Source organism: Colletotrichum godetiae (genome assembly GCF_030913485.1).
Source record: "Colletotrichum godetiae strain CBS 193.32 chromosome Unknown BDP55scaffold_89, whole genome shotgun sequence".
Classification (NCBI taxonomy): domain Eukaryota; kingdom Fungi; phylum Ascomycota; class Sordariomycetes; order Glomerellales; family Glomerellaceae; genus Colletotrichum; species Colletotrichum godetiae.
Genome location: NW_026851337.1, coordinates 54,801 through 80,821, shown reverse-complemented (window position 1 = coordinate 80,821; position 26,021 = coordinate 54,801). Strand labels below are relative to the sequence as shown.

At 52.3% G+C, this 26,021-nt stretch overlaps 8 protein-coding genes across 8 annotated transcripts; 4 read left to right on the top strand and 4 right to left on the bottom strand.

Annotated features, from left to right (window-relative positions):
- Window positions 1-2,265: 2,265 nt before the first annotated feature.
- Window positions 2,266-4,131, bottom strand: BDP55DRAFT_638613 (D-isomer specific 2-hydroxyacid dehydrogenase; the record flags this gene model as incomplete). Its single annotated transcript, XM_060573138.1, has 8 exons — window positions 2,266-2,294; window positions 2,354-2,435; window positions 2,489-2,547; window positions 2,608-2,671; window positions 2,707-2,816; window positions 2,870-3,349; window positions 3,436-3,743; window positions 3,821-4,131. 8 exons carry the CDS (start codon window positions 4,129-4,131, stop codon window positions 2,266-2,268), a joined length of 1,443 nt encoding a protein of 480 aa, XP_060422359.1.
- A 385-nt stretch (window positions 4,132-4,516) lies between these two features.
- On the top strand, window positions 4,517-4,876 carry BDP55DRAFT_638612 (uncharacterized protein; the record flags this gene model as incomplete). Its single annotated transcript, XM_060573137.1, has 1 exon — window positions 4,517-4,876. One exon carries the CDS (start codon window positions 4,517-4,519, stop codon window positions 4,874-4,876), a length of 360 nt encoding a protein of 119 aa, XP_060422358.1.
- Window positions 4,877-6,036: 1,160 nt separating this feature from the next.
- Window positions 6,037-7,598, bottom strand: BDP55DRAFT_638611 (uncharacterized protein; the record flags this gene model as incomplete). The annotated part of the gene is made up of 5 exons (XM_060573136.1): window positions 6,037-6,087; window positions 6,142-6,461; window positions 6,518-7,237; window positions 7,358-7,437; window positions 7,552-7,598. 5 exons carry the CDS (start codon window positions 7,596-7,598, stop codon window positions 6,037-6,039), a joined length of 1,218 nt encoding a protein of 405 aa, XP_060422357.1.
- A 2,123-nt stretch (window positions 7,599-9,721) lies between these two features.
- BDP55DRAFT_566882 (ATPase) lies at window positions 9,722-14,577 on the top strand (the record flags this gene model as incomplete). The annotated part of the gene is made up of 17 exons (XM_060570544.1): window positions 9,722-9,856; window positions 9,918-10,466; window positions 10,516-10,860; window positions 10,907-11,041; window positions 11,094-11,160; window positions 11,212-11,343; window positions 11,406-12,328; window positions 12,361-12,532; window positions 12,615-12,947; window positions 12,992-13,077; window positions 13,132-13,266; window positions 13,323-13,555; window positions 13,610-13,733; window positions 13,784-13,829; window positions 13,885-14,035; window positions 14,096-14,244; window positions 14,294-14,577. 17 exons carry the CDS (start codon window positions 9,722-9,724, stop codon window positions 14,575-14,577), a joined length of 3,999 nt encoding a protein of 1,332 aa, XP_060422356.1.
- Window positions 14,578-15,086: 509 nt separating this feature from the next.
- BDP55DRAFT_424828 (methyltransferase) lies at window positions 15,087-16,738 on the top strand. The gene is made up of 6 exons (XM_060567479.1): window positions 15,087-15,268; window positions 15,352-15,712; window positions 15,786-15,990; window positions 16,052-16,167; window positions 16,227-16,365; window positions 16,435-16,738. The coding sequence occupies exons 1-6, from the start codon at window positions 15,259-15,261 to the stop codon at window positions 16,630-16,632; spliced, it is 1,029 nt and encodes a 342-aa protein (XP_060422355.1). The 5' UTR covers window positions 15,087-15,258; the 3' UTR covers window positions 16,633-16,738.
- Window positions 16,739-16,840: 102 nt separating this feature from the next.
- BDP55DRAFT_566920 (uncharacterized protein) lies at window positions 16,841-17,128 on the bottom strand (the record flags this gene model as incomplete). Its single annotated transcript, XM_060570549.1, has 3 exons — window positions 16,841-16,881; window positions 16,941-16,965; window positions 17,039-17,128. 3 exons carry the CDS (start codon window positions 17,126-17,128, stop codon window positions 16,841-16,843), a joined length of 156 nt encoding a protein of 51 aa, XP_060422354.1.
- A 623-nt stretch (window positions 17,129-17,751) lies between these two features.
- BDP55DRAFT_424783 (ubiquitin-conjugating enzyme) lies at window positions 17,752-19,320 on the top strand. Its single transcript, XM_060567478.1, has 3 exons — window positions 17,752-18,076; window positions 18,154-18,451; window positions 18,523-19,320. The coding sequence occupies exons 1-3, from the start codon at window positions 18,028-18,030 to the stop codon at window positions 19,157-19,159; spliced, it is 984 nt and encodes a 327-aa protein (XP_060422353.1). The 5' UTR covers window positions 17,752-18,027; the 3' UTR covers window positions 19,160-19,320.
- Window positions 19,321-19,481: 161 nt separating this feature from the next.
- BDP55DRAFT_623351 (uncharacterized protein) lies at window positions 19,482-25,876 on the bottom strand (the record flags this gene model as incomplete). The annotated part of the gene is made up of 2 exons (XM_060571382.1): window positions 25,611-25,876; window positions 19,482-25,405 (listed from the first exon to the last, which is right to left on the bottom strand). The coding sequence occupies exons 1-2, from the start codon at window positions 25,675-25,677 to the stop codon at window positions 19,482-19,484; spliced, it is 5,991 nt and encodes a 1,996-aa protein (XP_060422352.1). The 5' UTR covers window positions 25,678-25,876.
- Between the last annotated feature and the right edge of the window lie 145 nt (window positions 25,877-26,021).

Genomic DNA, 26,021 nt, shown 5'->3' with positions numbered 1-26,021 from the left:
TATCGTACCTTATGCCGAGGGGTCGGATTGATCTCTGAAGGCGACAACATGAGCCAGTCAGCCAGACGCCGGGTACCTCAAACCAGTTTTGTTCAAGTTATTGTCTTTCAACCTCGAATTCTCTTCGAAGTACTGAGAGTTTCCTTTGACATCTGCACTGGGCGGACGGGAAGGGAATGGTCCGGCCGCCGTAGGTCAGCAGCTAAACCATCCTGTCTTGGTGGCATTCATAGTTTAAAGCATCCGGCCTGACTGATAAGTCAACCCAAATCAATCTTCAACCCCGGCCGGCTTTTCACTGCCTTTTACGACATTCGGCCCCTTCATTGGCGACAGTTCAAAAAAAAAGTTCGAAGAGCTAGAGAGAGCCCAAACTTGAAGAGACTTTCCGCGCTGAGCCCCCGACTTGGCATCATGATTGGTGCTGAGAGAAGTCTGGCGTGAGACCAGATACTAGTACAGGTGCCTAGACATTCTGAGTATGAAACCTTGGTTGTGCATGTGGGCGACTCGACGTGGCAGAGCGATGGTCGTTGGTTAAGAACGTCGTTGAGATACCAAGTGTTGCCTTAAGCATCACCTTCCGCGCCATTTAGTCATGTTTTCTTCTCTTGAACGAATATCCATTTCTTCTACTAGGTAGACAGTTCGAAACGCCACATGAGCCGCAAAGTCTGGCTGGCTGACTACCAAACAAAGACGGAAGTTGAAACAACCGTCCCTCTCGAGTCTTGAGCTTCTCCAGCTAGCGCAGGGTCGCCTCTCCTTGCACCATTTGTACCTGCTTTGGGGCCTGACAAGTATGCAGGAAACCAAAAGAAAAGCCGTGCTGAAAGCTTTCGTCCCAAGCTGCCGAGCCGGAAACCACAGACTTGTTGACCCTCAGACGCACCCGTCAGTTCACCGACGTGTCGTTGTGGTCAGTGTTTGTCTCCTTTTCCTTGCTGTCCTAGCGCCACTACCTTGTGGCATGGATCCATGTTTGCCCCTACAAGTACGAAGTACCCAGTAATACCTACCCGTCTTCTTTCCTCTCTCCTCTGATATCCCTACGTTACGCAGACCTACCTAACTACGGCCATGTATCCGTCGGCATTGTCATATGTACTCAGAGCTGCATTGATATTTAGACGATCCCGATTTTGCTGCAGTCGGGCATGTTGTATACAACGACGGAATGCACAGTGTCTTTTGCAAGTCGTTTGTCTGTATACATCACTAAACGCCTGGCCCTTGCCCCTTACCGCATTGGCTGTCTTCATCCCATCCTAGCCTCCCCGAGTCCCCCCTTTCGCCATCCGCTTCGCCCCCAGTGTTGCCAGTCAACACTGTGAATCCGTACGGATATTCAGAGGCAAATTTCAATCAGCTCCATATCGCCTGCTTTATTCACCCTGTCCCAGTATTCCCCGTCATGCCATTATCCACGCAACTAATAACGCTGCCACGCTGCCTGTCGGATACTAGTATCACTGGCTCACGGCATCCAGCAGCTGACAAAATAGTGATAGCCCGACGTCCGCCGTCCCCCTCTATCCTTTGCATTTTGCTTCAAAGATCCGACAATTCCTTTCGTAGACTACTCCGCACCTAAGGCAGCATTGGCCATCTGCCGGTCCTCCGCCAGCGCCGCCAGCGGTCGACAACTCCTCCTCCTCCTCCTCCTCTCTCTCTCTTTCTCTTCTCGATAAAGATTGATCGTCTTCATTCATTACAATTTTGGGAAAAGAGGAGGGGCGAGCTCATGCGTTGTGGACTTGAGGCCCGGGCTCGGATCCGCTGCATCAACACAATTTCCGAGTTGGTCTGGGCCCCCTTTGCCAATCCTCAAATCTGATAGGCTGTCCATCGCCCATACTCACCGCCATATTCATCCGCTCCTCCCACAGCACTGAGCTGCAGCAAGGTCGTGCTCATAGCGAAGAAGTTGGTACTTTGGGATGCCTTCAATGCCTTTGCCATGGATCTGTATAATAACATACACGCCACCAATCGGGAACGTCTTCTCTTCAATTGCAAATGCTGGTTCTGTTCTGTCTTGGTCTACTACATTGTATCCATTCCAGCCACTCCTGTCTTTATGTAACGACTAGCTTTTATATGCCTTCAAGTTGATGTGAAACCCGGTACTCCCCTATCCAAAGTGTCTTGACCCCATATCGACATGTTGAGATGCTGTCTTGGGTCGCTGAGAGCCGTCTTTTTAACGAACCGGGAATCTTCATCACAAACGCCTTACCAATGCCATAGCTTCTACATGCGTGTCTAGTACAAGACGCGGGTCATGATGCGTGCTGTATCTTTGTGTAAGTAACTTGTCAACTCGCCACTGCATTTTTGAATTTGTACTCACAGCTCAGAGAATCCAGACCGTCGTTGATCTCCTTGATATCTTCGGCCTTGACGTCGCTTACGTCGGCCATGAGGTACGCAATCTAGACCCAGGTTAGTAACCCAACTTCCGTCTTCTACTACATAGGGAACTTACGTCGCCTCTGCTGTCAGAGATCTGCTTGTCAACATTGTGGTTACCAAGAATCTCGTTAACTACCGTCCATTAGCACTCCATAGACACACTAATCATATGAACCATAGGCAATATCTCACCTCTGCGCAATACACCAGGAACGTTGCGGTGGATGTAGATGACCTGGATTCCCCTATCAGCTCTCTATTAAAATCCGCATGGCGCCAAATATTGCTTACACGAGCGTGGTCGGGCTCATCCAGAGTCAATGATCTTAGGTTAACCTCAGGCAGGTTAACACTGTTGAGTGTGGTGCCCTGGTTAATGTAGCGAACAAGCGCCTCGGCAACTATTTGCATATAAGTTTGGATGCTTGGCCTAGCCACTGGGTTTATTCCTTACCTTCGACACCAATAGCACGCTGGGCTTCCTCAGTGCTACCACCAATGTGTGGCGTCAAGATGATGTTGTTCAGGCTACGCAGATCCTCGCCCCATGTGTTGAGCGAGCTGTTAAAGTAGTCGCCGTTGGCCGCAGGCTCGTTGGGGTAGACGTCAAGAGCAGCACCGGCAATCTTGCCAGAGCGCATGGCGTTAATCAAAGCCTGAATATCGACAACACTACCACGGCTGGCGTTAATCAGGTAAGCGCCAGTCTTCATCTTCTCGAGCTGAGCAGTGGAGATCAGGTTCTTGGTCTCTGGCAGCTCAGGTACGTGCAAGGTAACGAAGTCGGCCTCCTCCAGCAAGGCTTCCAAGGTGGGTACTTGGGTCGAGGTTCCCAAGGCCATCAGATTCACGACATCGTAATAGACAACATTCATACCCATGGCCTCAGCCAAGACGGAAAGCTGCGAGCCAATGTGGCCATAGCCCACGATACCTGGTTTGCAGTCAGCGATTGATAGGGCTTCCTCCGCACCATGTGACGACGCACAGTACGAAGGCGGGCAGGGCAGGACTACATACCGAGCGTCTTGCCACGGATTTCCCAGCACTTGGAGCTGACCTTGTTCCAGGTGCCGCGGTGCATCTCATTGGAGCGGTCACCAAGCTGGCGGGCCAGGGTGATGATCTCGGCAATAACAAGCTCTGCAACACTGCGCGAGTTGGCGAAAGGGGAGTTGAAGACAGCAATGCCGTGAGCGGCGGCGTATTCGAGGTTGACCTGGTTGGTGCCGATGCAGAAGCAGCCAATGACGAGCAGGTTCTTGGCCTCACGCAGGACCTTCTCGGTCAACTTGGTCTTGGAGCGAATACCAATGACATGCACGTCCCTGGAGGATCACATTGCATGAGTACGGGGCATTCTCTCACTCTCTTAATCAGACTTCAGTGTAAGGGAGAGGCCTACCGAATCTTCTCAATGAGCTGATCTTCAGGCAGAGAGGTCTTGAGAGCCTCGACCTGGTAACCTTGCTCGGTCAGGATGTCTTTTCCTGTCTGGTTGACATTTTCGAGTAGCAAAATCTTAATGTCCTGGGTGTTGAAGGGCTTCAGAAGCTTCGGGGCTGGCCTCTGGGCTAGAGCAGGGCCGGCTCTAGCAAAGCTTGAAGGGGGGGAGGTGAAAGTGGCGGTTGGCGAAGTTGAAAGTCCCAAGCTGGCGGAAACTTCGAGCTGTCTCCCGTGCGCAGAAGCGCCAGTGATATCTTGTGCTGAGCTCATCATGTGTGGTTGGTATTGGTTTTGCTAGGTGAGCAAGGTCGATGGGATGGAGGGGCAGCACGATTTTTTGATGCGGGGCAATAGAAGCACAAGAAAGCTGCCAGATCAAGAGCGGCTGGGGTGTTGTTGAGTGTGAAGTCGGAGAGAAAGGGAGAGCGCCGTCTGGTATACGACGAGAAGGCTAGATGAGCAAGAAACAAGGACAACCAGGGCAACGGGTCGAGGTAAAAATTGGGAATGTTTCCGGGAGGAGGAAGTTTTTAATCACCTCATGTCAAGTAGCCAAAATGACGCGGGATGTGAGACGGAGGGCCATGACTGATGTAAAAGAATGAGGTAGGTAACAGGTACCATAACTTACCTTGGGTGTGGAAGGTGGTACCCGATGACTGTTTCCAGTTCAATGCATGTATCTTCACTATTATTTAGCACGCTGGAGGTACCTCTCGGTGCCCTTTTTGTAAGGTCGTTGACGTGCAGTCTGCTGGCCGCCTGTGGGGGGCACTACAAAGGGAAGGATCCAGCGAGACAGACCCCGATGTTGTGGGCAAGTGGTCCGGGATTCTCCCGCCGCAAATGGACACTGTTTCTATACGGTGCAGACGCCAATCGTGGACAGCAGAAATCGACCAAAAATAAAGAGCTCATGCGACTCGGGCTCGCACAGTGGATAAAGTCCGACTTTGCCAGCGGAGCAGGCCCGAAGGCCGGCAACATCCCTCAAGGTTCCGGCACTCGGTCGTAGACTCTTCAATCTCAGAGCCTATCTGGAAGCTAGGTGCCTTAGGTAGCTTGCAGCCAAGCACGCCTTCCTGGGATTGAGACTTGAGTCACTGCAGATGGTGGGTTAAAGAGAGAAAAAAAAAAATCCAATTTTCTCCGGCGCCGGCGCGGATGGCACACCGCACAACAAGCATGAGACGGGACTGGCCACGACCTCCTTTGCGTGGGTCGCGGCTTGTTTGAAGATTTGGCCGACGCATTAAATTCAACTTGATGTAGGTACGAGGTGCTTTGACTAAGAAGATTGCTCGTGTTACCTGCCTAAGTAATCACCTGTAATAAAGTCGCTGACCAGACCAAAGTGCCGATTCCGGGCCGCTCAACGATCTATGCGAAATCACCTCTCCTGTATACATCAACTTAGGTAAGGTATTCAGTGTGAGGTTCAACGGCCGCTCCGACCTTTTACAGGTCCGCAAGCACCGCCGCGTCCGCCCTTGAATCCCCCGACATTCTACGGAGCTTCCATATTGGTCACAGCCGCTAAACCTCAAGGCGACATCCTGACAATGGAATGAGATTCCTCCATGCTTTTGAATATAGCTCATAATCAACTAGGTGCTTCAGTTGCCCAAGTATCGCGACAACACGCTAGGTGCGCTGCATTATTCTCAAATACGCAAAGTGAGCGAAGGAGGGAGCTGAGAATTTTAAGTGGCCCACAGCCATATGCGGACATGGGCACCTTCCCACCCCACCTTGGAGTTGCAAGCAAAAGGAAGATTTGCTTATTTGACTTATTTTCTGTCTATTGCTTCCATTGTTGATGCCCGTACCCGTCTTACATGAAGGAAAATTCGGGTGAACACCCTTTCTACAAATCCATTTTAGCACCGACGTATAGCATCATTCATGACCAGAGCGTAAGATAGCCGTATCGTTGAGAATGTTTGAGACCGAAACGTCAATTACCATCTATCAAGCAAGAAGCCCATCCATTCAATGCTGCTCTGCTTGGATTAACCCTCAAAACGGGTTTATTGACGTGGTGCTGAGCGTGACGTCGCTGCCGCCGGCTTTCGTGACGCGAAAGAACCAGAGCATGACTATCACGCACTCCCCCAAATGAAGTCTGCCATGAACGTGAAGAACCTAGCAATTCAGTCGACCGGCGTTTGCTGCTCAGCTTTGCTTGCATTCAGCCGCCTCCGCCTTGGGCTTGCCGGTGTCATCCTGAGTATGATTAGCGTCTGCTGTCGTAGAGTCCTCAAGTTAGGCGTCACTTACGTCGTCCTCGGACTCCTCATCCTCATCACGGTCCTCGCTAAGGTCATCCTCATCCTCGTCGTCTTCATCATCAAAGTCGCCCTCCATGTCGTCATCGTCGAGCTCCTCAAAGGCCAGGGCCTCGCCGGTGAACCAGTCAATTGCACGGGGAATGAGCTTCTCCTTGATGTCCTCGCCGAGTTGATAGTCAAGCTCGAGGCGCTCCTCAATGTCGGAGGCAGCGTCATCGTCCTCGTCGGCAGGGGCCTGGGGAGGCGAGAAGAAGTTGAAGAAAGATTCGGTGGGCACCGTCTTCTTGACAATGCGGGTCTGCTTGGTGTCTGGGAGAGGGGTTAGCGGCTGCATCTCGATGTGCGGTTATTCATGCAAATCTTACTCTTGTTTCTCTGCTTCTTGCTCTCGACTCTGACAGTCAAGTCCTTGCCCTCCTTCCACTCGATCTTGTCGCCCTCGGCATGGTCGTAGATGAAGTCACCGCCATAGCCGCTTTCACTTTGGTAAAAGTATGTCTTGGTGACAGTCTTGTTGGTGAAGAAATCATTCTCGGCGAACTCGAAGATGAGGCGGAAGCCAGGCTTGTCGAGGTACTCCATGCGGATATCGATCAGGTGCTTAAGAGCGGCCTCGTCGCGATCGGTAATCATCTCGGCGAGAGAAATCTGGTTCTTCATGGCAGACAACCAGAACTCGGGGATACCAGAAACCGACTCATTCGATTCGGCAGGCTTCTCGGCCTTCTCAGCTTCTTCAGTCTCCTCATCGTCCTCCTCGTCATCCTCCTCGCCGGCTTTGATCTCCTCCTCGGTAGGCTCAGAGGCACCGTTGACAACCTTGGCACGCTTCTCGTAGAGAGGAGTGAATTTGGCGAAGTACTTCTTCTCGAGCTGGAGAACCTCCTCCTGGAACTCGGCCTCAAGCTTGGAGTGTTCCTTCTGGATGCCTTTGAGGCCGGCAACACGGCGACGCACCTGCGGAGGCAGCGACTCGATGTAGCCGGAGGATCGGCCAACGAGAGAACCAAGTCTTCCTTGGATCATCTGGACAAGCTTGGGGTTCTGTGCAAAGATGGAGGCAGCAGCGGCACGGTCGAGGTCCTCTGTAGATTGGGTGCACGTCAGTAACAGGTCGATAGAGGGGTGGTCGTATCCAAAAGAAAGTCAAAGTGCGCGCAAGAGAAAATGGAGACGAATAACGTGGCGGGGGTTTTAGTACATACCTTCCTTGATGCTGGCGACGCCAGGCTGCTGGGCATGCGACGAAATGGGCGCATTTTGAAGGGGGGTGTTTTGCGGCGTACTGGATGCTCGGGAGTAGATGTCAGCGATGGTGATCGTGGAATGGGGCAAGGGAAGCCTAAGGAAGCGACCCCTCGCCACCGGAGAGAGCAGTGCCGCAAGGTTTGTGACTTACGGCGCGGTAGCCGGATCAAGGCGCTTGTTACGGATGGGCTCAGCCATTATGTGCGATCGAATCTTTTGGTTTTTCCTATCCGATAATGGAGCGATACCACAAGAGGCGTGGGACAGAGAAGTCCCGGGCTGATCTGGAGGGAGGTTGCGGTTGATGGAGTTGGCAGGGCAGAAAACGGTGCCGAACGTGGGAAGTTGTAGATGCGCAGTTGACTTTATTTTGGTGGGGGGGGAAGGCAATGTGTGGTATTGGAAAAAAATTAAATTGGGAGAGAGGCTTTCTCCTCCGTTGGGGCGGGTACCGCAAGTTGGCGCCTGGGCTCCTCCTATGGTTAGGCGGACATGGCGGGCACAGCGGGTAGCGTGCTGCCAATGGATACCACTGCGGGCGACTTCCATAAAGATGGGCGGGCAACCTGGGCCAAGGGGGCCGGGCAGACAGTTCCCTGTTATTGGACCTCATGAGGTTAGGTCAGGTAGGCAGGTACCTAAGGCACCATACCTATCCGTACAAATGGTATGGACACCAGGTGGTGTAGGTACAGGTACCCGCAAGGTGGTGAGGTAGCCCAAGTAAGGTAGGTAGGTACCTAGGTAGTCCCGCATCACGCTGGGCTCTATAAGAGAGGTCCCGGTACGTTCGACTGGTCAGACGTGTTGAGGAGGTATCTGTCTTAACAGAGACACTAACATCAACCTTCAGTAACTATCCTAGGGCTCCGAACATCTCTTTGTCGTACGCTGCACGGCTGCACAAAGCCCAAGAGACAAGCAGCTATTGATACCACACAATATTTGTCAATCAACATCATTTCAGCGAAATTGACCCAGGCAAGTCTAAGCATTGATTCCATACTTACCTACTATATCCGTACGTGGTCGGCCAAGTGAGGTAATGCGGGGGTTGTGGCGGGGGTCACTGGGGCTATCTCAGTGCTCTCCCGTCTTGCGTAACCTGGACGGCACCCAAGGAATCATCGTGTTTTTAACAAGTCCCTTCCTAGCTAAGTATATGCCGGACCATAGATTAGAAAAAGGAAACTTAGTAGGAAAGAATGCATTAACTCAACCATGGGCATCAATATGAGTGTTCAGTTAGAAGATATACATGAGCAAATGGAAGGCAGCCGTTGATATTGGTCGAGGGCATTGAGGCAGTTCCCCTCCAAGGTTTTTGTCGGCATTTGCCGAGGGCTGCTTACCTAAAATTTCAATGAGACAAACCCTCCCTCCCCTCACCCGTTAGTACGCCACAGGGTTCTTACTACAGATCCCATTCGCGACCAATTCCAGCGATTCGTTTCTTATCGGTTCAAGAGGTGGCCCAGTTGCCCAATTGCCCAGCCACCGTGTTGCCCAGGACTATGGCGGCGCTATCTAGCCACCTACTCGGGGGACAAAGTAAATGGCCGCCTGTCCTTACATTAGCCAACAAAAAGCGGCCATTTAACTTGTCCTCTGAGTCTTGGTAGCGAGAGCATGATGCCTATCCCATCGATGATAAGGTAATCCGAAGATACTTTACTTTACATAAGGCACGCGAGGGCAATGTAGTACTTACCCGCGACCTGTCACCTTGCGTGCTTGCCTCTACCTTACCTTAGGTATTAGGTAATTATGTCGTCGTAGGTACACATAAACCACATGCCTGTCTACCTAGTACTCCAACCGCCTTGCAATCCCTGATAACATACAATTCCTCTTCCGTACCAATCTGAGTTGCTTTACTATTGCAGCGCTGAGGATGCGGTATGCCAACATATCATATACGTAGCTCAACGAGATAGCTACGGGTGCCTGGCTTTTCCTTGCCCTTTTGTGAGCTCTAGCTATAAATCCAAACTCTAGCGCCCATCCAACTTGAGGACGATTGGACCGACCGTGCGGGCATCCGCGCTGACTTTCTTCGACCTGCCAATCGACCCCCCAACTCCGAAATCGCATCGCATCGCATCCCAGTACAGCTTCCTCGAGCTGCTTCTTCCAGTTTTCGCGGCCCAAGTAAGACTGTTGACGCACGGTAATGGGTCGTTCTCGCCAAAGTTACAACACTGCTTCTCCCACCTCGACCCTCGCTTCGGTACTTCAGCCACCCCTTCGACCTCTCGTCTCTCGAGCTGGAACCTTCGATACCGTTACGGCGACTCGATCGCCCTGAAGAAACCGCAGACATGCCTGCGCCTGGAGAGAACGGGCACTATCGTGCCTCCTCTACATCAAGGAATGGCCATGCGCCGCTCTACCGGCTCGACTCGAACCAGAGCTCAACGAGCATCTTCGAGGAGGTGGAGATGGCCCACGACGAGGTTAGACATAACCCAAGTTCCGTCTCCAATTGCGCATGGACTCTAATTATATTGTCTATAGCTCTTCTCGGGTCCCATGGCCGAAAGCCTTCCTACCAGCGTTTCGGCCTTCTCACATCGACGTCCTCGTGCCGACTCTACGACGAGTTTTGCATACTATCACGATGAGCCCGAAGCCTCCCCTACCTCGTTCGAAGATGAACGCCAGAGCCTGTCGGATGTGGGAGACTTCGCATTTGGTGATGAGGATGAAGGCTATGCTGATTACGAAAATGGCGACCCCATCGATGATTACATGTCCCAACGCAGGCGGTCGTCAACACACTCGAGATCGTCTGTTCACGCCCGTCTATTGCGCCAAGACAGTGGTATGACCAATAAGAGCCTTGGTGGGGATCGTTTAAGCCAGAAGGTCTACATGGTGAACGAAGACCTTACCATTGCAATTGCTGGCTTTCGGACGAGTCGGCTTGGCTTCGTTGTGTATGCCGCACTTTGCCTATGCACTGCTGGCATCGCTTGGCTGCTACTCAGATGGTTTCCCAGATGGCAGGTGAAACTTTTGGGTCTACCGTCTCCTCTAGCGGAGTGCGACTGGGTTGTTGTCGAGGTAAGCTATGCGTCCCCCTTATTATTACACATGAGCTGACTTCGTCTAGAACCAATGGGGAGAGTTCGTCCTGATGGACGTAGACAAAAAGCTGTATGGTAGACCTATGTCTACCATCTTTGGCTCCACTGGAAAGAGCTACGGGGTGGATGATGATTACGATCCCATTATTACCGAGTTGCGTATGCTCAATTATCGTTACGTTCGCTTGTACTTCAACCAGCAAAAGGACAAGTTTGTCATGTTCAACGGCTGGGTTGATCCGAATTGGACCGATCCTCGAGCCGTACGTGCCGGCATAGACAGCGACGAGAAGGGACTGCGAGCAGTTGTGTTTGGAAACAACCTGATTGACATTGAGCAAAAGTCAACACCGCAGTTGCTCGTAGATGAGGTAGGTGATCGTTTCTTGTGATTGGCCGAGGTGCTAATTGTTCCAGGTTTTCCATCCTTTCTACGTCTTTCAAATTGCTAGCCTGGTTCTATGGTCTCTTGACGAGTATTATTACTACGCCGTGGCTATCTTCCTCATGTCGTTTGGAAGTATCGCCACTACACTCATAGAAACCAAAGCGGTAGGTCAAATTACACGTTGTGCTTTTGCGACAGCGGAAGGCTAATGAACAGACGATGAAACGACTCCGCGAGATTTCTCGCTTCGAGTGCGATGTGCGCGTCCTTCGAAATGGATTCTGTAAGGACTCAGCTGCCGTATCACACTTGCTGGATATTCTGACAGACATAGGGCGATTTGTATCTTCGAGCGAGCTCGTGCCTGGTGACGTGTACGAGGTCAGCGACCCGAATCTTACTCAATTTCCAAGTGATGGCTTGCTTTTGAGCGGCGATTGCATTGTTAATGAGAGCATGCTCACAGGTGAGTCTCTCTCTTGAATGCTACTTTTCCATAAGCGAAACTTACTTACGGCTGCTTCTCAGGTGAATCGGTGCCTGTGTCAAAAACACCAGCCACTGATGAGACCATGCACAGTCTCGATTTGGCTGCGCCGACCGTGTCGCCTGAGATTGGTAAACACTTCCTCTTCTGTGGCACCAAGATCATTCGCGCCCGGCGGCCGCAGGAAGAGCGCGATGGAGACGCAGTCGCCCTCGCCCTCGTGGTCAGAACGGGATTCAGCACCACGAAGGGGTCCCTTGTCCGGTCCATGCTCTTCCCCAAACCATCTGGCTTCAAATTCTATAGAGACTCGTTCCGTTACATCAGCGTCATGGCCGTTGTGGCCATGCTTGGTTTCATCGCGTCTCTATTTAATTTCCTGCGACTTCACCTTGCCTGGCACCTCATCATAGTCCGTGCTCTCGATCTTATCACCATCGTGGTGCCACCAGCACTGCCCGCGACGCTCACGATTGGTACCAACTTTGCGCTCAGTCGACTGAAAAAGAAACAAATCTTTTGTATCAGTCCACAGCGGGTCAACGTAGGTGGAAAGATTGACATCATGTGCTTTGACAAAACCGGTACATTGACAGAGGACGGATTGGACATACTCGGTGTTCGCGTTGCATCGCCGGTGACAGGCAGGTTCACGGATGTGCTTACGGATCCATTATCGTTCGTACAAGAACAGGCCGGCGGTTCAGCCCAGATGTCCAGATTGAAAGCTGCCTTATACACCATGGCAACTTGTCACTCGTTGAGGTCTGTGGATGACGAGCTGATGGGCGACCCACTTGACCTAAAAATGTTCGAGTTTACAAGATGGTCTTTCGAAGAAGGCAAACAAAGCCCCAATGAGGTGGACGACCAAGATCAGGGCGGACTTTCGCCGTCAGTCGCTCGACCTCCAGCTGAGCATGATGCTATTCTGCGTGGCACCACTCACCAGGGAGACCAATCAGTAGGCTGCGGACCCCTCTTGATCAAAGCTAGACTAACCCACTTGATCAGCAACCGCTTGAACTGGGAGTACTGAAGTCCTTCGAATTCGTTTCGCAGCTCCGTAGAGCAAGCGTCATCGTTCGACAGTTTGGACAGCAAAGTGGGGACATATATGTCAAAGGTGCTCCTGAATGCATGCGAGAGATATGTCGTGAAGACAGCTGTAAGTGACCTATTTCTACCGCAGTGATATCTCCTCACCCACGAAAGCGCCACTGACATTTACTCTTCTTTGTGTCAAATAGTCCCAGTCGACTATGATGATCAGCTTGCCTACTATACACACAAGGGTTACCGCGTCATTGGCTGCGCAGCTCGCCATATTCCAAAACTTAGCTGGGTCAAAGCCCAGAAGATGAAGCGACATGAGGCAGAGTCCCAATTGGAATTCACTGGTTTCATCATCTTCGAGAACAAGCTCAAGCCGACTACGGCTCCTGTACTGACCGAGCTGCTGGAATCGAACATCAGTACGACGATGGTAACAGGTGACAACATCCTGACTGCCATCAGCGTGGCTCGTGAATGCAACCTGATCAACAAGACCGCACACTGCTTTGTTCCGAGATTCGTAGAAGGTAGGTGGTGAACAATAAGGTATCTGAATGGTTCTGACAACGAGCAGGCAATGCCGGTGACCCCAAAGCTCGGCTACAGTGGGAAAGCATCGATAACGGAGGCTTCCAGCTGAACGAACAGACTCTTCTTGTAAGTCCAACCCAACTTTGGAGGCAATTTTACAGAAGCTAATTTGGTGCTCAGCCACTGCCGCCTCCGGCTGATATTGACGCATCGTTGGCGTATAACATTAATGACATCCGCAATTACTCACTAGCAGTCAGCGGTGAGGTATTTCGCTGGATTGTGGACTTCGCGCCTCCGTTGGTATTGCAGAGAGTATGTTCCTACCTACCCCGAAGATGCCGCCTGGTTGCCTTTGCTCACAAACTTAGATGCTGGTCCGTGGTCGAGTGTTCGCGCGTATGTCTCCAGACGAAAAACACGAGCTGGTCGAGAAATTGCAAGCGATTGGGTACTGTTGTGGCTTTTGTGGTGACGGTGCGAACGATTGCGGCGCTCTCAAGGCTGCAGATGTTGGCATCTCCCTCTCAGAGGCGGAAGCTTCCGTTGCAGCTCCGTTCACGTCACGCGTCTTCGACATCGGTTGCGTTCCCCAGGTTATCCGGTAAGTAGTGCCACTGGCTGCGAAGCAGAGTATTATCATAACAAGTATCTTTAGCGAGGGGCGTGCTGCGCTTGTGACGAGCTTCAGTTGCTTTAAGTACATGAGTCTGTACTCGGCCATCCAGTTCACGTCTGTCAGCTTTCTCTATGCTACAGCTTCTAATCTCGGCGACTTTCAAGTAAGTCTATGTGATCACCAAAGTCTCACCATTAGCTAATCACTCTGCAGTTTCTGTTCATCGATCTACTCCTGATTCTTCCCATTGCCATTTTCAGTAAGCCACTATTCTACATCAGAGCCTTCGAGCAATACGCTGATATGTGTCATAGTGAGCTGGGCCGGACCATACCCCGTTCTGTCACGAAAGCGACCGACTGCAGACCTTGTCTCGCGCAAGGTGCTCATCCCGCTGCTAGGACAGATGGTTATTTGTATTCTCGTGCAGACTGCTGTGTATATCGCCGTGAGAAAGCAGTCATGGTGAGCGATTCAAACCTTACTTCCACATTCTATTTTGCGCATCGCTAACCGGATAAAAAGGTACATCCCCCCACGAGTCAACCATGACAAATCGAATATCAAGAACTCGGAAAACACTGTCTTATTTTTGGTGTCCTGTTTCGAGTATATCTTGGCGGGCGTGGTACTCAACGCGGGCCCTCCCTTCAGGGAGAAGGCGCTAAAGAACTGTAAGTGAAGTTGGATTTCTGGAAGATTTAATCAACTAACACTAACAAGGGCCGTTTATGGCAACCATCGTGGCAACCATTTCAATCACCTTGTGGATGATACTTGGTCCGGGGCATTCAGTAAGGCACCTGATGCAACTCACCAAGACGAGCTGGGACTTTGAGCTCTTCATGATTTTATTAGGGGGCGTTTACTTGGTCACGGCGTGGATATCGGAAAAGTACATCTTCCGAAAGCTGGCTCGGGCTGCGGGACGTTTCAAGGAACGCATCTTGATGAAGCCGAAGCAAAGAAAGGAGTATAAAATCATTTTGGAGCAAATGGACTTGTAGGATTACACCGTTAGAAAGCCGCCTTTGAGGTAAAAGGGAGAATGCGATAACGTATCCCCACAAAGAGTATAACAAGTACTGCTCTAATGTATTCAAACAATCAAATGACTGTTACTAAGAGCCTGTCTTCTATATAGAATGTGGATTATCCATCTCGTTCCTGTTCGAATATTAGGATGCTGCAATGGTAGGCCAGATTGGGCGTGCGATGATCGCGAATGTTGGGTGAACCATGAATGAACGTGTCATCGATGATCCACCGACCCGCATTCCGGTGCCGACCTAGCCCAGGCGGGTCGTTCCGGCTCCGAGTGGCCGGGGGCTGCGGCTGCACCATGCGACCTGCCACCCCAGCCACAAGGACAGCTGGGTAGCTCTCGACAGCTTCCCTCAGTCGATGCAATCAATCTAGCCAAGCTTTGACTGCCATCGTCTATTCCCAACTCTCGTGCCAACAGTCCTCGTTGAATTAGCCTAGAGACCTCGCATCAACCAACGACTTACATTGCTTGTAACTCATTGCTTATCCTTCACTTGGATTTGGTGCTCGGACACCGCTGTGGTTTCAAAGTACAATACAACCTCACGCATCGGGACTCAGGCCACAAAGACGGTCAATCCCTTGCTTCTGTCACTCTTCTCATTTCAACTAACCCTTTGCGAATCACCTCTGCTGCGAAGATGAACACGGGTACGTCCTCGCAACGAAGCACCGTCAAGCTCATTGTGAAGCTGGCCTGAGACTGGACAAGACATTTCTAACGCAACATCTAGACTGGCTCCTCGACAGCGGCTACCTGCCCCACGCCGTCATCAGGATAGGCATCCGGCGCCAGCTCCAGGAGCGTCTCGACTCCATTGCGAGCACGTCCCTCAGCCTCGACTACGAGCGCAAGATGACGTTCATCGAGAAGCTGCGCACCCAGCCCATCGCAATTGAGACCGCTGCGGCTAACAAGCAGCACTACGAGGTTGGCACTGGCGTCCTTGCCGCATGCCTTGGCCCCCGCATGAAGTACTCATGCTGCCTGTACCCCAAGGGAGGCGAGACACTGGCACAGGCAGAAGTGGCCATGTTGCGGACGTACGTCGAAAAGGCCGATATAAAGGACGGTATGAGTATCTTAGATCTCGGGTGAGTTGTCTCCGGTTCTTTACATGCATCGTGAGATCATATATAAGTTTCAGGGCTGAGTTGACGTTTGCAGTTGCGGTTGGGGATCAGGTGCGCTGTACTTCGCTGAGGTACTCCCCAACTCAAAGGTCACGGCCTTTTCCAACTCCAGGACCCAAAAGGAGTACATCGATGGAAAAGCCAAGGACAAAGGGTTGTCCAACCTCACGGTCATCACAGGCAATGTCGTTGACTATGAGTTTGAGCGGGAGTCTTTTGACAGGGTCGTCTCTATTGAGGTATGTGTTTTGATTCGCCGCTAGATGTGTCCGATGAAGTGGGTGTTGATTATATCCAAAGCTATTCGAGCACATGAAAAATTATGAGCTCCTCATGGCAAAGGTGGGCAGGGCGTTGAAGCCCGGTGGCAAACTTTTTGTTCACATCTTTGCCCACAAGACCACGCCGTACGATTAGTAAGTGGCGGCCGCAATGTTGTTCATTCATGACAAACGCTGACCGTGGGGGAACGCAGCGAGGAGGGCTGGATGACAACCCATTTCTTCACAGGAGGTACCATGCCTTCCACTGACCTGCTCCTGTTCTTCCAGCGGGACCTAAAGATCCAGAAGCAGTGGTGGGTCAACGGACTACATTATTCCAAGACTTGCGAGGTAAGTTGTCGTCGATCTTTCTTCTAGCCTAGATCAGTCTCGGGAGGAAAAGCTAACACGGGCGTCAAGCACTGGCTGATCGAGATGCTCGCACACAAGAAAGAGATCTGGCCGCACTTGGTCGAGACGTATGGGGAACAGAACGCCAGCGTGTGGTTCAACAGATGGCAGATCTTCTACTTGGCGTGTTCTGAGCTGTTCGCCTACCAAGGCGGGGACACCTGGGGCGTGTCGCACTACCTTTTCGAAAAGCCCAACACTCAGTAGAAGGGACGGACAGAGATGAATCCAAGCATAGTTGTGCCTGCCGTAATTGCCTAACACCCATAATAGAGTAGCTATCCGTTCATTCCTCTGCTGATATCTGTTTGACTTGTGGACTGGCGAATGCCGAAATGTTTGTCCATGTCGCGCATTCTCTGCGCATCCCTCAAACTTGTCGTTCACTATACCGCCCCTCTCCAGAACTTTCGGATCAATGGTCCCAGGGGTGCTTCCAGCCCAGCAAGACAGCTCCTGCACACACCCGTCAGTATTCACGCACTCAGTATCGTTGACAGGTGAGGGAAATTTACCGTCCTTCTTCGCGCGGTACATGAGCTGTTGGTGGTGTAGATTGACATTAGCTTTCACGGCCTCCCATCACCAATTGGGGCCTCAATTAGAGACATACGAAGAACCACATGCCAGCGCCCAGGGCTGTCGCCGTAAAGCGGTACACACCAGGGACGTGAGGCGTCGGGGGCTTGGGACCGGGATACATAGCGAAGGTCGATACGGGCGCGTCGTTCGGAGAAGATTCTCGAGGGGGAGGGAGGGTTTCCTGAGATTATTACTCGTCAGCAGACAGCCAGAGACTCAATTGAGCCCGTCTAGATGGGCCAGCATACCTTGGGTTCGCCTTTGCCTCTAGGCGTTCTGAACTTCGCTGGGAAACAACGTCGGGAAACTCGGATAGTGATGGTCGTTCATCAGTACGAGTGGGAAGAAACGTCGTTGACGGACTGACAACCTGAAATGTCCTTGGATGCTTAGGTAAGTCAGCCTGTGCCGGCACGTCGGACCAATGGCAGAAAGTGCATTCCAACATGCTCTTTCCTTCATGGCCCAGGAGACTAGGAGCACTAGGTGACTCGTGCTCAATTATGCAGCTACACTACGTATCTCCTTTGTTGCAGCACAGCGGCACATACGAATACTCGATAGGTACCCAGGTACCTTGGGGCCTTGGCTCACAGCGCACTTCCCTCATTGCCTCAGTGCTCCGTAGTCCGTACAAAGGCTCAACGCCTCAAACCCCTGGGCACTCAATTAGCGGCGTCAGGGTGGTCGTAGATTCCACCTTTAAAAGCCCCCGGCCGGATAAGAACCCACCCCTCCCCAGTGACTCCAGTGACAGTCGCGACATGAGATAGTTGGTGCCACCTATCCCTCCATCTGTCAGATACGCTCCTAAACTTCTTGAACGCCAGCCCATCTTTCTGCACCTACGTCGACCGCCCATTCTTCTACGCAACCTTGCGTGACCCGACACGACTCATACGTTCGCTCTTTCAATCAAAAGCTGCCACTGTCCGGGTCAGCTGGACGAGACGATTTCCGCCGAATATCGATCACTAGACGATTACATCACCCCAAGCTACAACAGCCTGCGCATTTAACATGGCAACTCCCAAGTTCAACTCAAAGTCGCCGACTATACGGCGCATATGTAAGATGCCCCTCAGACATTGGACCCTTATCCATCTGACCGCCTCAAAGCCCGCTAATCAATCCAATCCAAATCAGTGCGTGAAGCCCAGGAACTCTCCAGCTCTCCATCACCAGATTATACGGCTACTCCACTAGAGTCAGATCTATTCGAATGGCACTTCACGTTCCGCGGGCCACCCAACTCCTCCTATAGCGAAGGCATTTATCATGGCCGTATCGTGTTGCCGCCTACATATCCTCTTCGCCCGCCGAGTTTCCGCTTCCTCACACCTAGTGGTCGTTTCGAAACCAACCGGGAGATTTGTCTAAGTATCAGCGGCCACCATGAAGAGACGTGGCAACCTGCATGGGGCGTGAGGACGGCCCTTGTCGCGTATGTTTAGCCCCTCTTTACCTTTCCAGTCACGATTAGAGTTTTTTCTCCTTTGCCTAACATGACGACAGGTTGCGTAGCTTCATGGAGACGGACCCTCGAGGTCAGCTGGGCGGTCTCGAAACGAGCGATGCCGTGCGAAAGCGTCACGCAATGGCATCACACACATTCAAATGCCCAACCTGCGCAAAGTCAAATATCGAAATCATCCAGGAATGCGAAGAGTCGGCAAAGGCCAACTCAGACTCGCCAGATTCAGCGACCGAAGTCGAGATACCCTCCGAGTTGAAGCTTGGATACAAGGATGAGATGGCCGAGTCCAAGGGCTCAGAAGGAGAATCTACAGCAGCAGTGACGCCGATGCCTCCGACATCAAGAACCGAACCGGTGGATACAGAGAGTGCCGAGCTGGCCGAGGGCTTTGTTCGTACGGCACCTGAGACAGTCGCAGCGGCCTCGAGTTCGGCGTCAGCATCACAACCACCAGCGACAGCGGCATCTTACCCTCCTGCGCGTCCAGGTCAAGGTATTATCGCCCCTACACGGACAGTATCGCTGCCTCCGGCCCCGAATCTTAGTGTGCGCCCCCAAGTCCCTCCTACCACCCGTGCGTATGATGAAGGTGTGCCGCTCTGGGTTGATCGAGCCATTGTCGTTCTCGTTGTGCTTTTGCTGGCCATGATCCTCAAGGTTTTGCTTGACTTTTAGTCATGATGATGTCCCTACAATTTGCTTTAGGGGATACAGCCCCCTCACCCTGGATGAACGCTGGAACGCGAGAATCATTTGCTTCACGGTTACTGGCGTATGGTCAAGGTTGTTTAGGCATTGCTACTTGCCCCGTGTCCATGATATCTCATATCCGGATACTTTTAGACTTTGTTTTATTGATACAACGGCCATCGAGCCAAAACCCCGTGTACACAGCGGGTTAGAAAAGCTACTCCAACGTAATTATTTGCACCGTAGCGAATGCTCTCACCTGCGTGCCGCCCTGACTACCCTGTTGATATCCTCCTTCACGATCCGTTCACAAAACATTTCGCTGTTGTCCAACAAGCAGCCACCACCACTCATCCACAGTGAAACTTTTCCCATGGGTAATGCCCTTCAACACCCCGTACCGTTTTCCCCAGTCAAACACCATCTGTACCTCGAACTCTTGTAGATACGGTTTGAGTACGGCACAGACAGATGCTACATCCAAGGGCCCTCGGGTTGCGACGACGAACGCAACTGCACCAAGAACTTGTGCCCAACGATCATGGTTGAGCTCTCCAAAGAAATCAGACCAGAGTGGAACGGCCCGGTTATGATTTTCCCTCGGCGGCTTGCTATACTTGGCTTTCTGTAAGAGGGCCAAATCTTCATTGTAAACGTACTTCTCTGTGGCCTCGATCTCAAGACCAAAATTGTAGTAGGACTTGGGATATTTCCTACTTTCGTAATTGCCGGGGTCGAATCCGAGAGGGATGTTCGGGACATCGACTGCGGTGACAGCAACTCTTCCGTACGCCTGCAGATTCATCATGGCCATGACCTCGCCATCCCTCAAGACGTAAGGAATCCGGATCTTCTCGCCCCGTCGGAAGCTCACATCAAGTCGTTGCTTGAACTTGGCGGCGTCGATGTATTTGACCTCGTTCGTCCACTTGATGAACCTAGGCAAGAATGTCTCGGTGAGGCGGTAAGGGCGGCCTTCGAGTGCTTTAAGCTTGCTGTCCGTGATGACACCTTGACCTTGGAGGGTCTCGACCGCTTGCTCAAGAAGAGATTGGATGCGGTTCTCATCTCCGCCTCCGATACTCGCCATCTTCTTCCTGATATCTTGCGGCGCATATTTATCGCGATGCGTGTAGCAAAGGGAGCGCAACCACGACATGGCAATGGCCAGATCCTCGGTGTCCCTAGACGGCGCTCCCTCATCCTTGTCCACGAGGGAAGTCGCGGGGCGTGAAGTGGCCGCCTCGAATCTGTTGAAGACAGACATCTGGAAGTTATAGTACTCGTCGCGCCAGTTGGTGACATCGGTCCAGGCTGAGCCGAGAGAGTAACCCCGTTCCAGAGCAGTCTTGCTGGCAGGTAATTCCTGAGAATCCTCAATCAGACCAGTTGTCCACTTGATAAGGCGCGGCCAGTCATAGTCGACATAGTTGTCGAAGTCGATGGGTGGGAACTCCTTGTTCTCGTAGGCTGAGATGAATTGAATCTGGAATCGTTCAGAAAGCTGACTGATGAAAGTACCCCGATCCTTTCGGGCTTTCGACCAGAATCGCCGCATGGCGCTGAGTGCCATGTCAGGAAACAAGGTCATCATGAGACCCCACTCTATGATTCGGTCGGCACCACCAAGAAGTGTTCTTGTAACGACGAATGCAGCTATCAAGATGGTTTCGTTCGTCTCGTCAAGCCCGGCGTTCTTTCTAGATGCATCTCTCAGGTCCATATCTCTAGGCAATGGGATGAGCGTTCTGATCTTCAGGTCGATTCCGACCAAAAGCTCCCTGGACTCAGTCCCGAGCTTGGTTTGTCGTCGCTTGCGCTTTCTTTGGCGACCAACCTCGCCGCCCCAGAGATGATCGGTTGCAGTCGTCCCTTGTTCCGCGATGTGGAGGCTAAACAGCGCAGATTGACTGAGCTGGTTCACAGGATCCCAATCGAGTTGCGGGTTCTCCCAGTCACTCGGGAGGTCATCGACGCCGTGGTTGATAAAGATGTAATCCGGGGCGATCGACTCTGCCAGAAGGAGCTTCATGCCCTCTGTCGACAGCTCCCAGTCAAAGCAGGCATCGACCTGATCGGAAAATTCGTAGAATTGGCTGCTGCTGGGAAGTTTATCTCCAAGTCCACCCCGCCACTTGGTCATCTCGGAGAGGTTTTGAGGCAAGTTCTGCCGCAAGAACCAACGTGAGTCGGGCATCCAGCCACTGATTGTCAGACTGCGATCCTCCGTCTCGAAGAACGTGCTCTCACGTGCCGGCCAGGTACCGTTGTTGCCTTCGATAGTGTCGGCATGAGCGAAGGTTACGCTTAAATCGTCGCTACTCACGTCGGTCTTGGACGGGGCCGTGGGATATGTCAGTTTAGGGTCTGAGACATCAGGGAGAGGCGTGCGTTCGATGTCTTCTGGCATTTCAGGTCCCAGATATGTGTTGGGACTGAGGAAGACGATACTTGGAGTACGACGACTCCCTCCATCTCCGATGGATTCAGAAGGCCCATCACTTGGTCCAGCTTGTCCTGTCATGAAGAATCGGAAGATGTCTCTCTTGCGTGTTCCATCGGGACCTTGATCTTCTGCATGGGCAATCTGTTCCCTTGTGACCATTCTTTTCCTGCGTTTCCTTGGGGTCTGGGATCCTTCAGGGGGCGTGTTAGGCCTCTCGTTGGCTGCTTTGTTGGCATAAAAGGGAGCATCAAGAACTTCCATCACCTGGACCGTCTTCCTGCGGCTTGAGAAGACAGGCTGAGCATCATGCTTGTCGTCTTCGGGCAGTCCTGCCTTGGGCCTGAAGGCCGGCGGGATGTAAAGTCTAGGATGATGAGCCACAATGTTCGCTTTCATAGCCGCACCGGGCGGGGACGACGCTTCAATTCCAGATATTCGAATCAACTGGTAGTTTGCCATCATGCCTTTAGAATTTTTGAAGGCATGTGTACTGACGACCACTTGCTTCTTCTTTGCCAGCCTTGCCAATGCGTTCTTGTACAGTTGCTGGTCCGGAGCCTCTTCAGATGAGAACAGAGCTTCCCACGTAGCGATAGTAGCATACCAAAGGGACTGACCTCCGGGGAAGACACCGCCACTCGCATGTAGGATATACTGGAGTGCCCGTTCCATGGTTTGTGCTTTTGAAATACCACTGCTGTCGGTGAGACTGATCCTCAGTGCGTCTGCATGTGGCAGTGGGTTGGATTCGATGACTGGTGCTGACGCATCTCCTGAGCCAATTCGCTTTGAGCTTCCATCTGAATTTCGCTTGACGGAACCCGAGTACGAGCCTCGTCGCCCCGATCGGTCAGGCGCCTTCGTTGGCGTCAAGCACTGCGGTGGATCAATTCCGGCGGTGTCCGCGAGAGTCGTTCTGCGGCGTTCTGGGGAGACGACCGTTCCCTTCGTTTTTGGTGTATCTTCTTCCTTTACTCTCCCGACTGCCACCTGCAGCGAGGCATGCTTCGTTGGCATGTCTCTTACAGCCCCGGCAGGTTCATCAATGAGCCCGCTCATGGGCAGCTGTGCCGAGGATACCGGCGGCTTCAGCGTACTTGATGATTTTGACGCATTTCGATAACTGCTCGTGTTGCTTCTCGCGCCTTGTCGCGTCTCCTGTGATCCGCCAGATTCCCTCCCTCGATCGGTGCGTGGTCTTCTACTTCTGGAAGAAGTGGCCTCGAATGATTGTATACCCGCTGTCACAGCGTCATCTCCTCCTTCATTCCCGCCGAAGACGTCCTCCTGGCTTCTCTCATCGTCTAGAGTGTCATTGATGGCAGATAATCTCGAGTGTCGAGGTTTGATCTGTCGGGGAGGAACGACTGCTCGTTTCGGTAGAGTTGATCGTTTCGCAGTTGAAAAAAGCTTCTCGGGAGGCCCCATAAGCGGTGCCACATAATTTGGGTTGCAAGGTGTCTTTGATTTCTCGAGGTGATATTTGATGCCAACGTCATTCTTCCAAGTTCCACCACATTTGTCGCATTTGAAAATCTTGGAACGGCTGCGAGCAGAAGATTTCGCTGACCCTTTCTTGGCCCGACGGCCTCCACGCTTCACAGGCACGTCGTCGGCTAGTGTATCGTCCACTGCTTCGGCATTGGGCATCTCCGCATCTTGGTTCGAGTGTTGAGAACCCACGACAATCGACTGCTCATCCGGTGGTAGAGTTGCAGGGACTTCGACCTCCTCGGCTGTTGTATCCGGAGGGGTTGCTTCGTTGTTCGAAGATTTCTGAAGCTTGTCGTCTTGCCCAACAGCGGCATGAATCATTGACTTGTCTGTCCCATCGACGGGAGCATCTTGCGAGATGTATGGGACCGCGCCGGCTTCGGGGTGTGGACTGCTGTTGGAGAGTATTCTGGACAGCGCTGACGGGTCCACTTTGAGTGTCACGATATTTGATGCTCTTGCCGATTCAGCTGGTCTTCGCCTCGTACCGCGTCTGGTAGCCGTTCCGGAGGGGGTTGCAGAGTCTAGCTCCGAGCTCGCACTCGCTATAAAGCTCGCGTCCTCTTCAGAAGAATCGTCGCCAGTCAGCTGTGGTAGCTGCATTCGCTTTGCCTGACGCAGTCCTGCCTCTTGAGCCCCATTGACTCGCATAATATCCAAAGCTTCGACCTTCCTCTTAGTGATGGCATTGAGTGCCTTGCCAGAGACTCGAGTCAGAGCAGCTAAGCCACCGGCAACATAGGACAAGTCAGGGGTGACTGTTGGATCTGCAAAGTGACCTGCCAGCGTCTTTGCATGAGCCCCATCAGCCAAAGATTGATTGTCGCCCATCTCCCCAGTGACGTTCTTCTCAGCAGCGGCGGTACCTAGGTCGGCGTTCAGTGCAAAATAGCGATATTGCTGAGATTTGCCTTTTCGGTGCATCTCGCTCGATACCTGAAATTGCCTGAGATGCGCAGGCTGCTGTGTCGGAAGAGAAATTGTCGAAGAAATGGAGGAGATATACCGCCGAAATGACGACCCCAGTGTCAAGTCTCCTAACTGCTTATTCGACAGACCTGCGGAGCCGGCAGCGGAAATGTTGTCGAATATTGTCGTAGTAAGGGGTTTGTCGGCTATCCAGTTAGAGCGTGGATTGATCCGTCTTCTGTTGAGAGTGCGACCAGGTCCAGGCTCTGGGCTTGAGGTGTCCATGTTGGCGGTTTTGCTTGCCGGGTCAGATACAAGATCTCCATCATTCAGGCTATAGCCGGACTGGATGCTTTTCTGCTTCCCTGTAGCAAGATAGGCGGCCCAGTCCTCGTGTGTAAGATCGTGATCGAACTTGAGGCAGTCCTTGAACAGTTTCCCAGATAACGTGGCGCCAACATACTGGATGGCACCAGTCTGGACGAAGAACCGACACGTCTTGGCGGCAACTTTCATCTGCCATCTCAGACCCAAAATGCCCAGCTTGCACCGTAGGTCATGATATCTGATGATCCCAAAGGCCTTCACGATTGCCATGATTGTTTGGGCCAAAGATATGTAGTCGACCGATTCCCCATTCCATCTGCCACGCCACGAGACAGGCTCTAGGTCGCACGCCAGAGCATTTCGGGACATATCGACAGTCGTGTGCAGACTTGCGGTTGCTTTCAGGGGATCGATTGGAAGGGCGGGGGCGAAGCGTGTTAACCACATTTTGCTGGTCTTGGTCCCTCTGACGAGTGTCGTTCGTTTCGAAATATAACCCTTCTCTGCTAAAGCATCTGTTCTTTTGGGCAACGAGCGTTTGTCTTGGCCAACAAGCCGGCCTAAATCGCCTTGCAAGATACCCTGCTGCTTAGTGGAGGCGATGCCAACCAAGGCCATCCACTCCAGTCTCGGGACTCTGCGGTAGTCGGGCGCATGTCCAGCAATTGATTCCCACATACGATCCTCGGAGACGTAGATACGAGGTCGCTTTCGAAGGCCGAGGGTCTTCGGCGTTGACTTGGCGAGGTCTTTGGGCTCAGAATCTTTTGAAACCTCTTCTGCAACACCTTCCGAGGTGCTGAGAGCTGCTACTCCATCCTGAGAGTCTGGATCCGGCAAGGCGAGGATGTCAACCAGGGGCACATGATTCCACTTCCGATTCGGTCCCACAGAGACGTCCTTCCTCCCTCTCAGCCAGTCCCAGGCCGTGGACCACAGCAGCTGGTTGGGTTCCTCGTCTGTTAGCTGAGAGGATTCTGCTGGTGAATCTCGTCTGGGTCGGGTGTCCTTGTAAAAAGTGCCGAGTGAATCGAGTACATGCAATACGGTGCATCCTATCAACCGCTTGTCAGTGAGATGCGCCAGCTAGAACGTTTTCAAGCCAAAGTTTTCGTGTTAACCGCATTACTGGCTGAAGGGCATCGTCAAATTCCAGCCTTCCCAGTAGAATTGCGCATACAGTATAATGGTGAATGTAGAGGGGTGGCCAAGAATTTGAGAGTCCTCTTTCTCGTTCTCATAGAGCCTAGATTCACTCACCTAAGTCACCATAACACGAGATGTCAGTGATGACTGACTCTATCAGTCGCTCGAGGTCGCGGGACATTGTGCCGGCTTTTCGGGATTTGACATTCTCAGTGGAGCGATAGTTGAAGAGAAAAAGTCATGCGAATATTGACGGCGAAGGTCGACGATGGAAAATCGAACCCAGGTGCCTTGAGTTGGCGTATGCGGTTGGTCGAAAATTCCTTGCAGGCTCTGGTTGGTTTTCCCCCGCTACGTTTGAATCGGCCACAGAGATCTGGAAGGTGGAGGGGAAGGAAACCGCTGGAGTCTGGCCGCGTCGGGGAACCCCGCCGTGCCCGCCATAGTGGAACATTGCAGCGTTCATGTGGCTGTGGTGGCTGCCCGAAGGACGAAATGGATCACTGTGACTTCCCTTGCACGTGA

Coding starts and splice junctions, on each gene's coding strand:
- BDP55DRAFT_424828 (XM_060567479.1), top strand. Junction 15,713..15,785: donor ATGAGTATCTTAGATCTCGG/GTGAGTTGTCTC, acceptor TGACGTTTGCAG/TTGCGGTTGGGGATCAGGTG. Junction 16,168..16,226: donor AAGACCACGCCGTACGATTA/GTAAGTGGCGGC, acceptor GGGGGAACGCAG/CGAGGAGGGCTGGATGACAA.
- BDP55DRAFT_424783 (XM_060567478.1), top strand. CDS start 18,028: ATGGCAACTCCCAAGTTCAACTCAAAGTCGCCGACTATACGGCGCATA. Junction 18,077..18,153: donor GCCGACTATACGGCGCATAT/GTAAGATGCCCC, acceptor AATCCAAATCAG/TGCGTGAAGCCCAGGAACTC. Junction 18,452..18,522: donor GTGAGGACGGCCCTTGTCGC/GTATGTTTAGCC, acceptor ACATGACGACAG/GTTGCGTAGCTTCATGGAGA.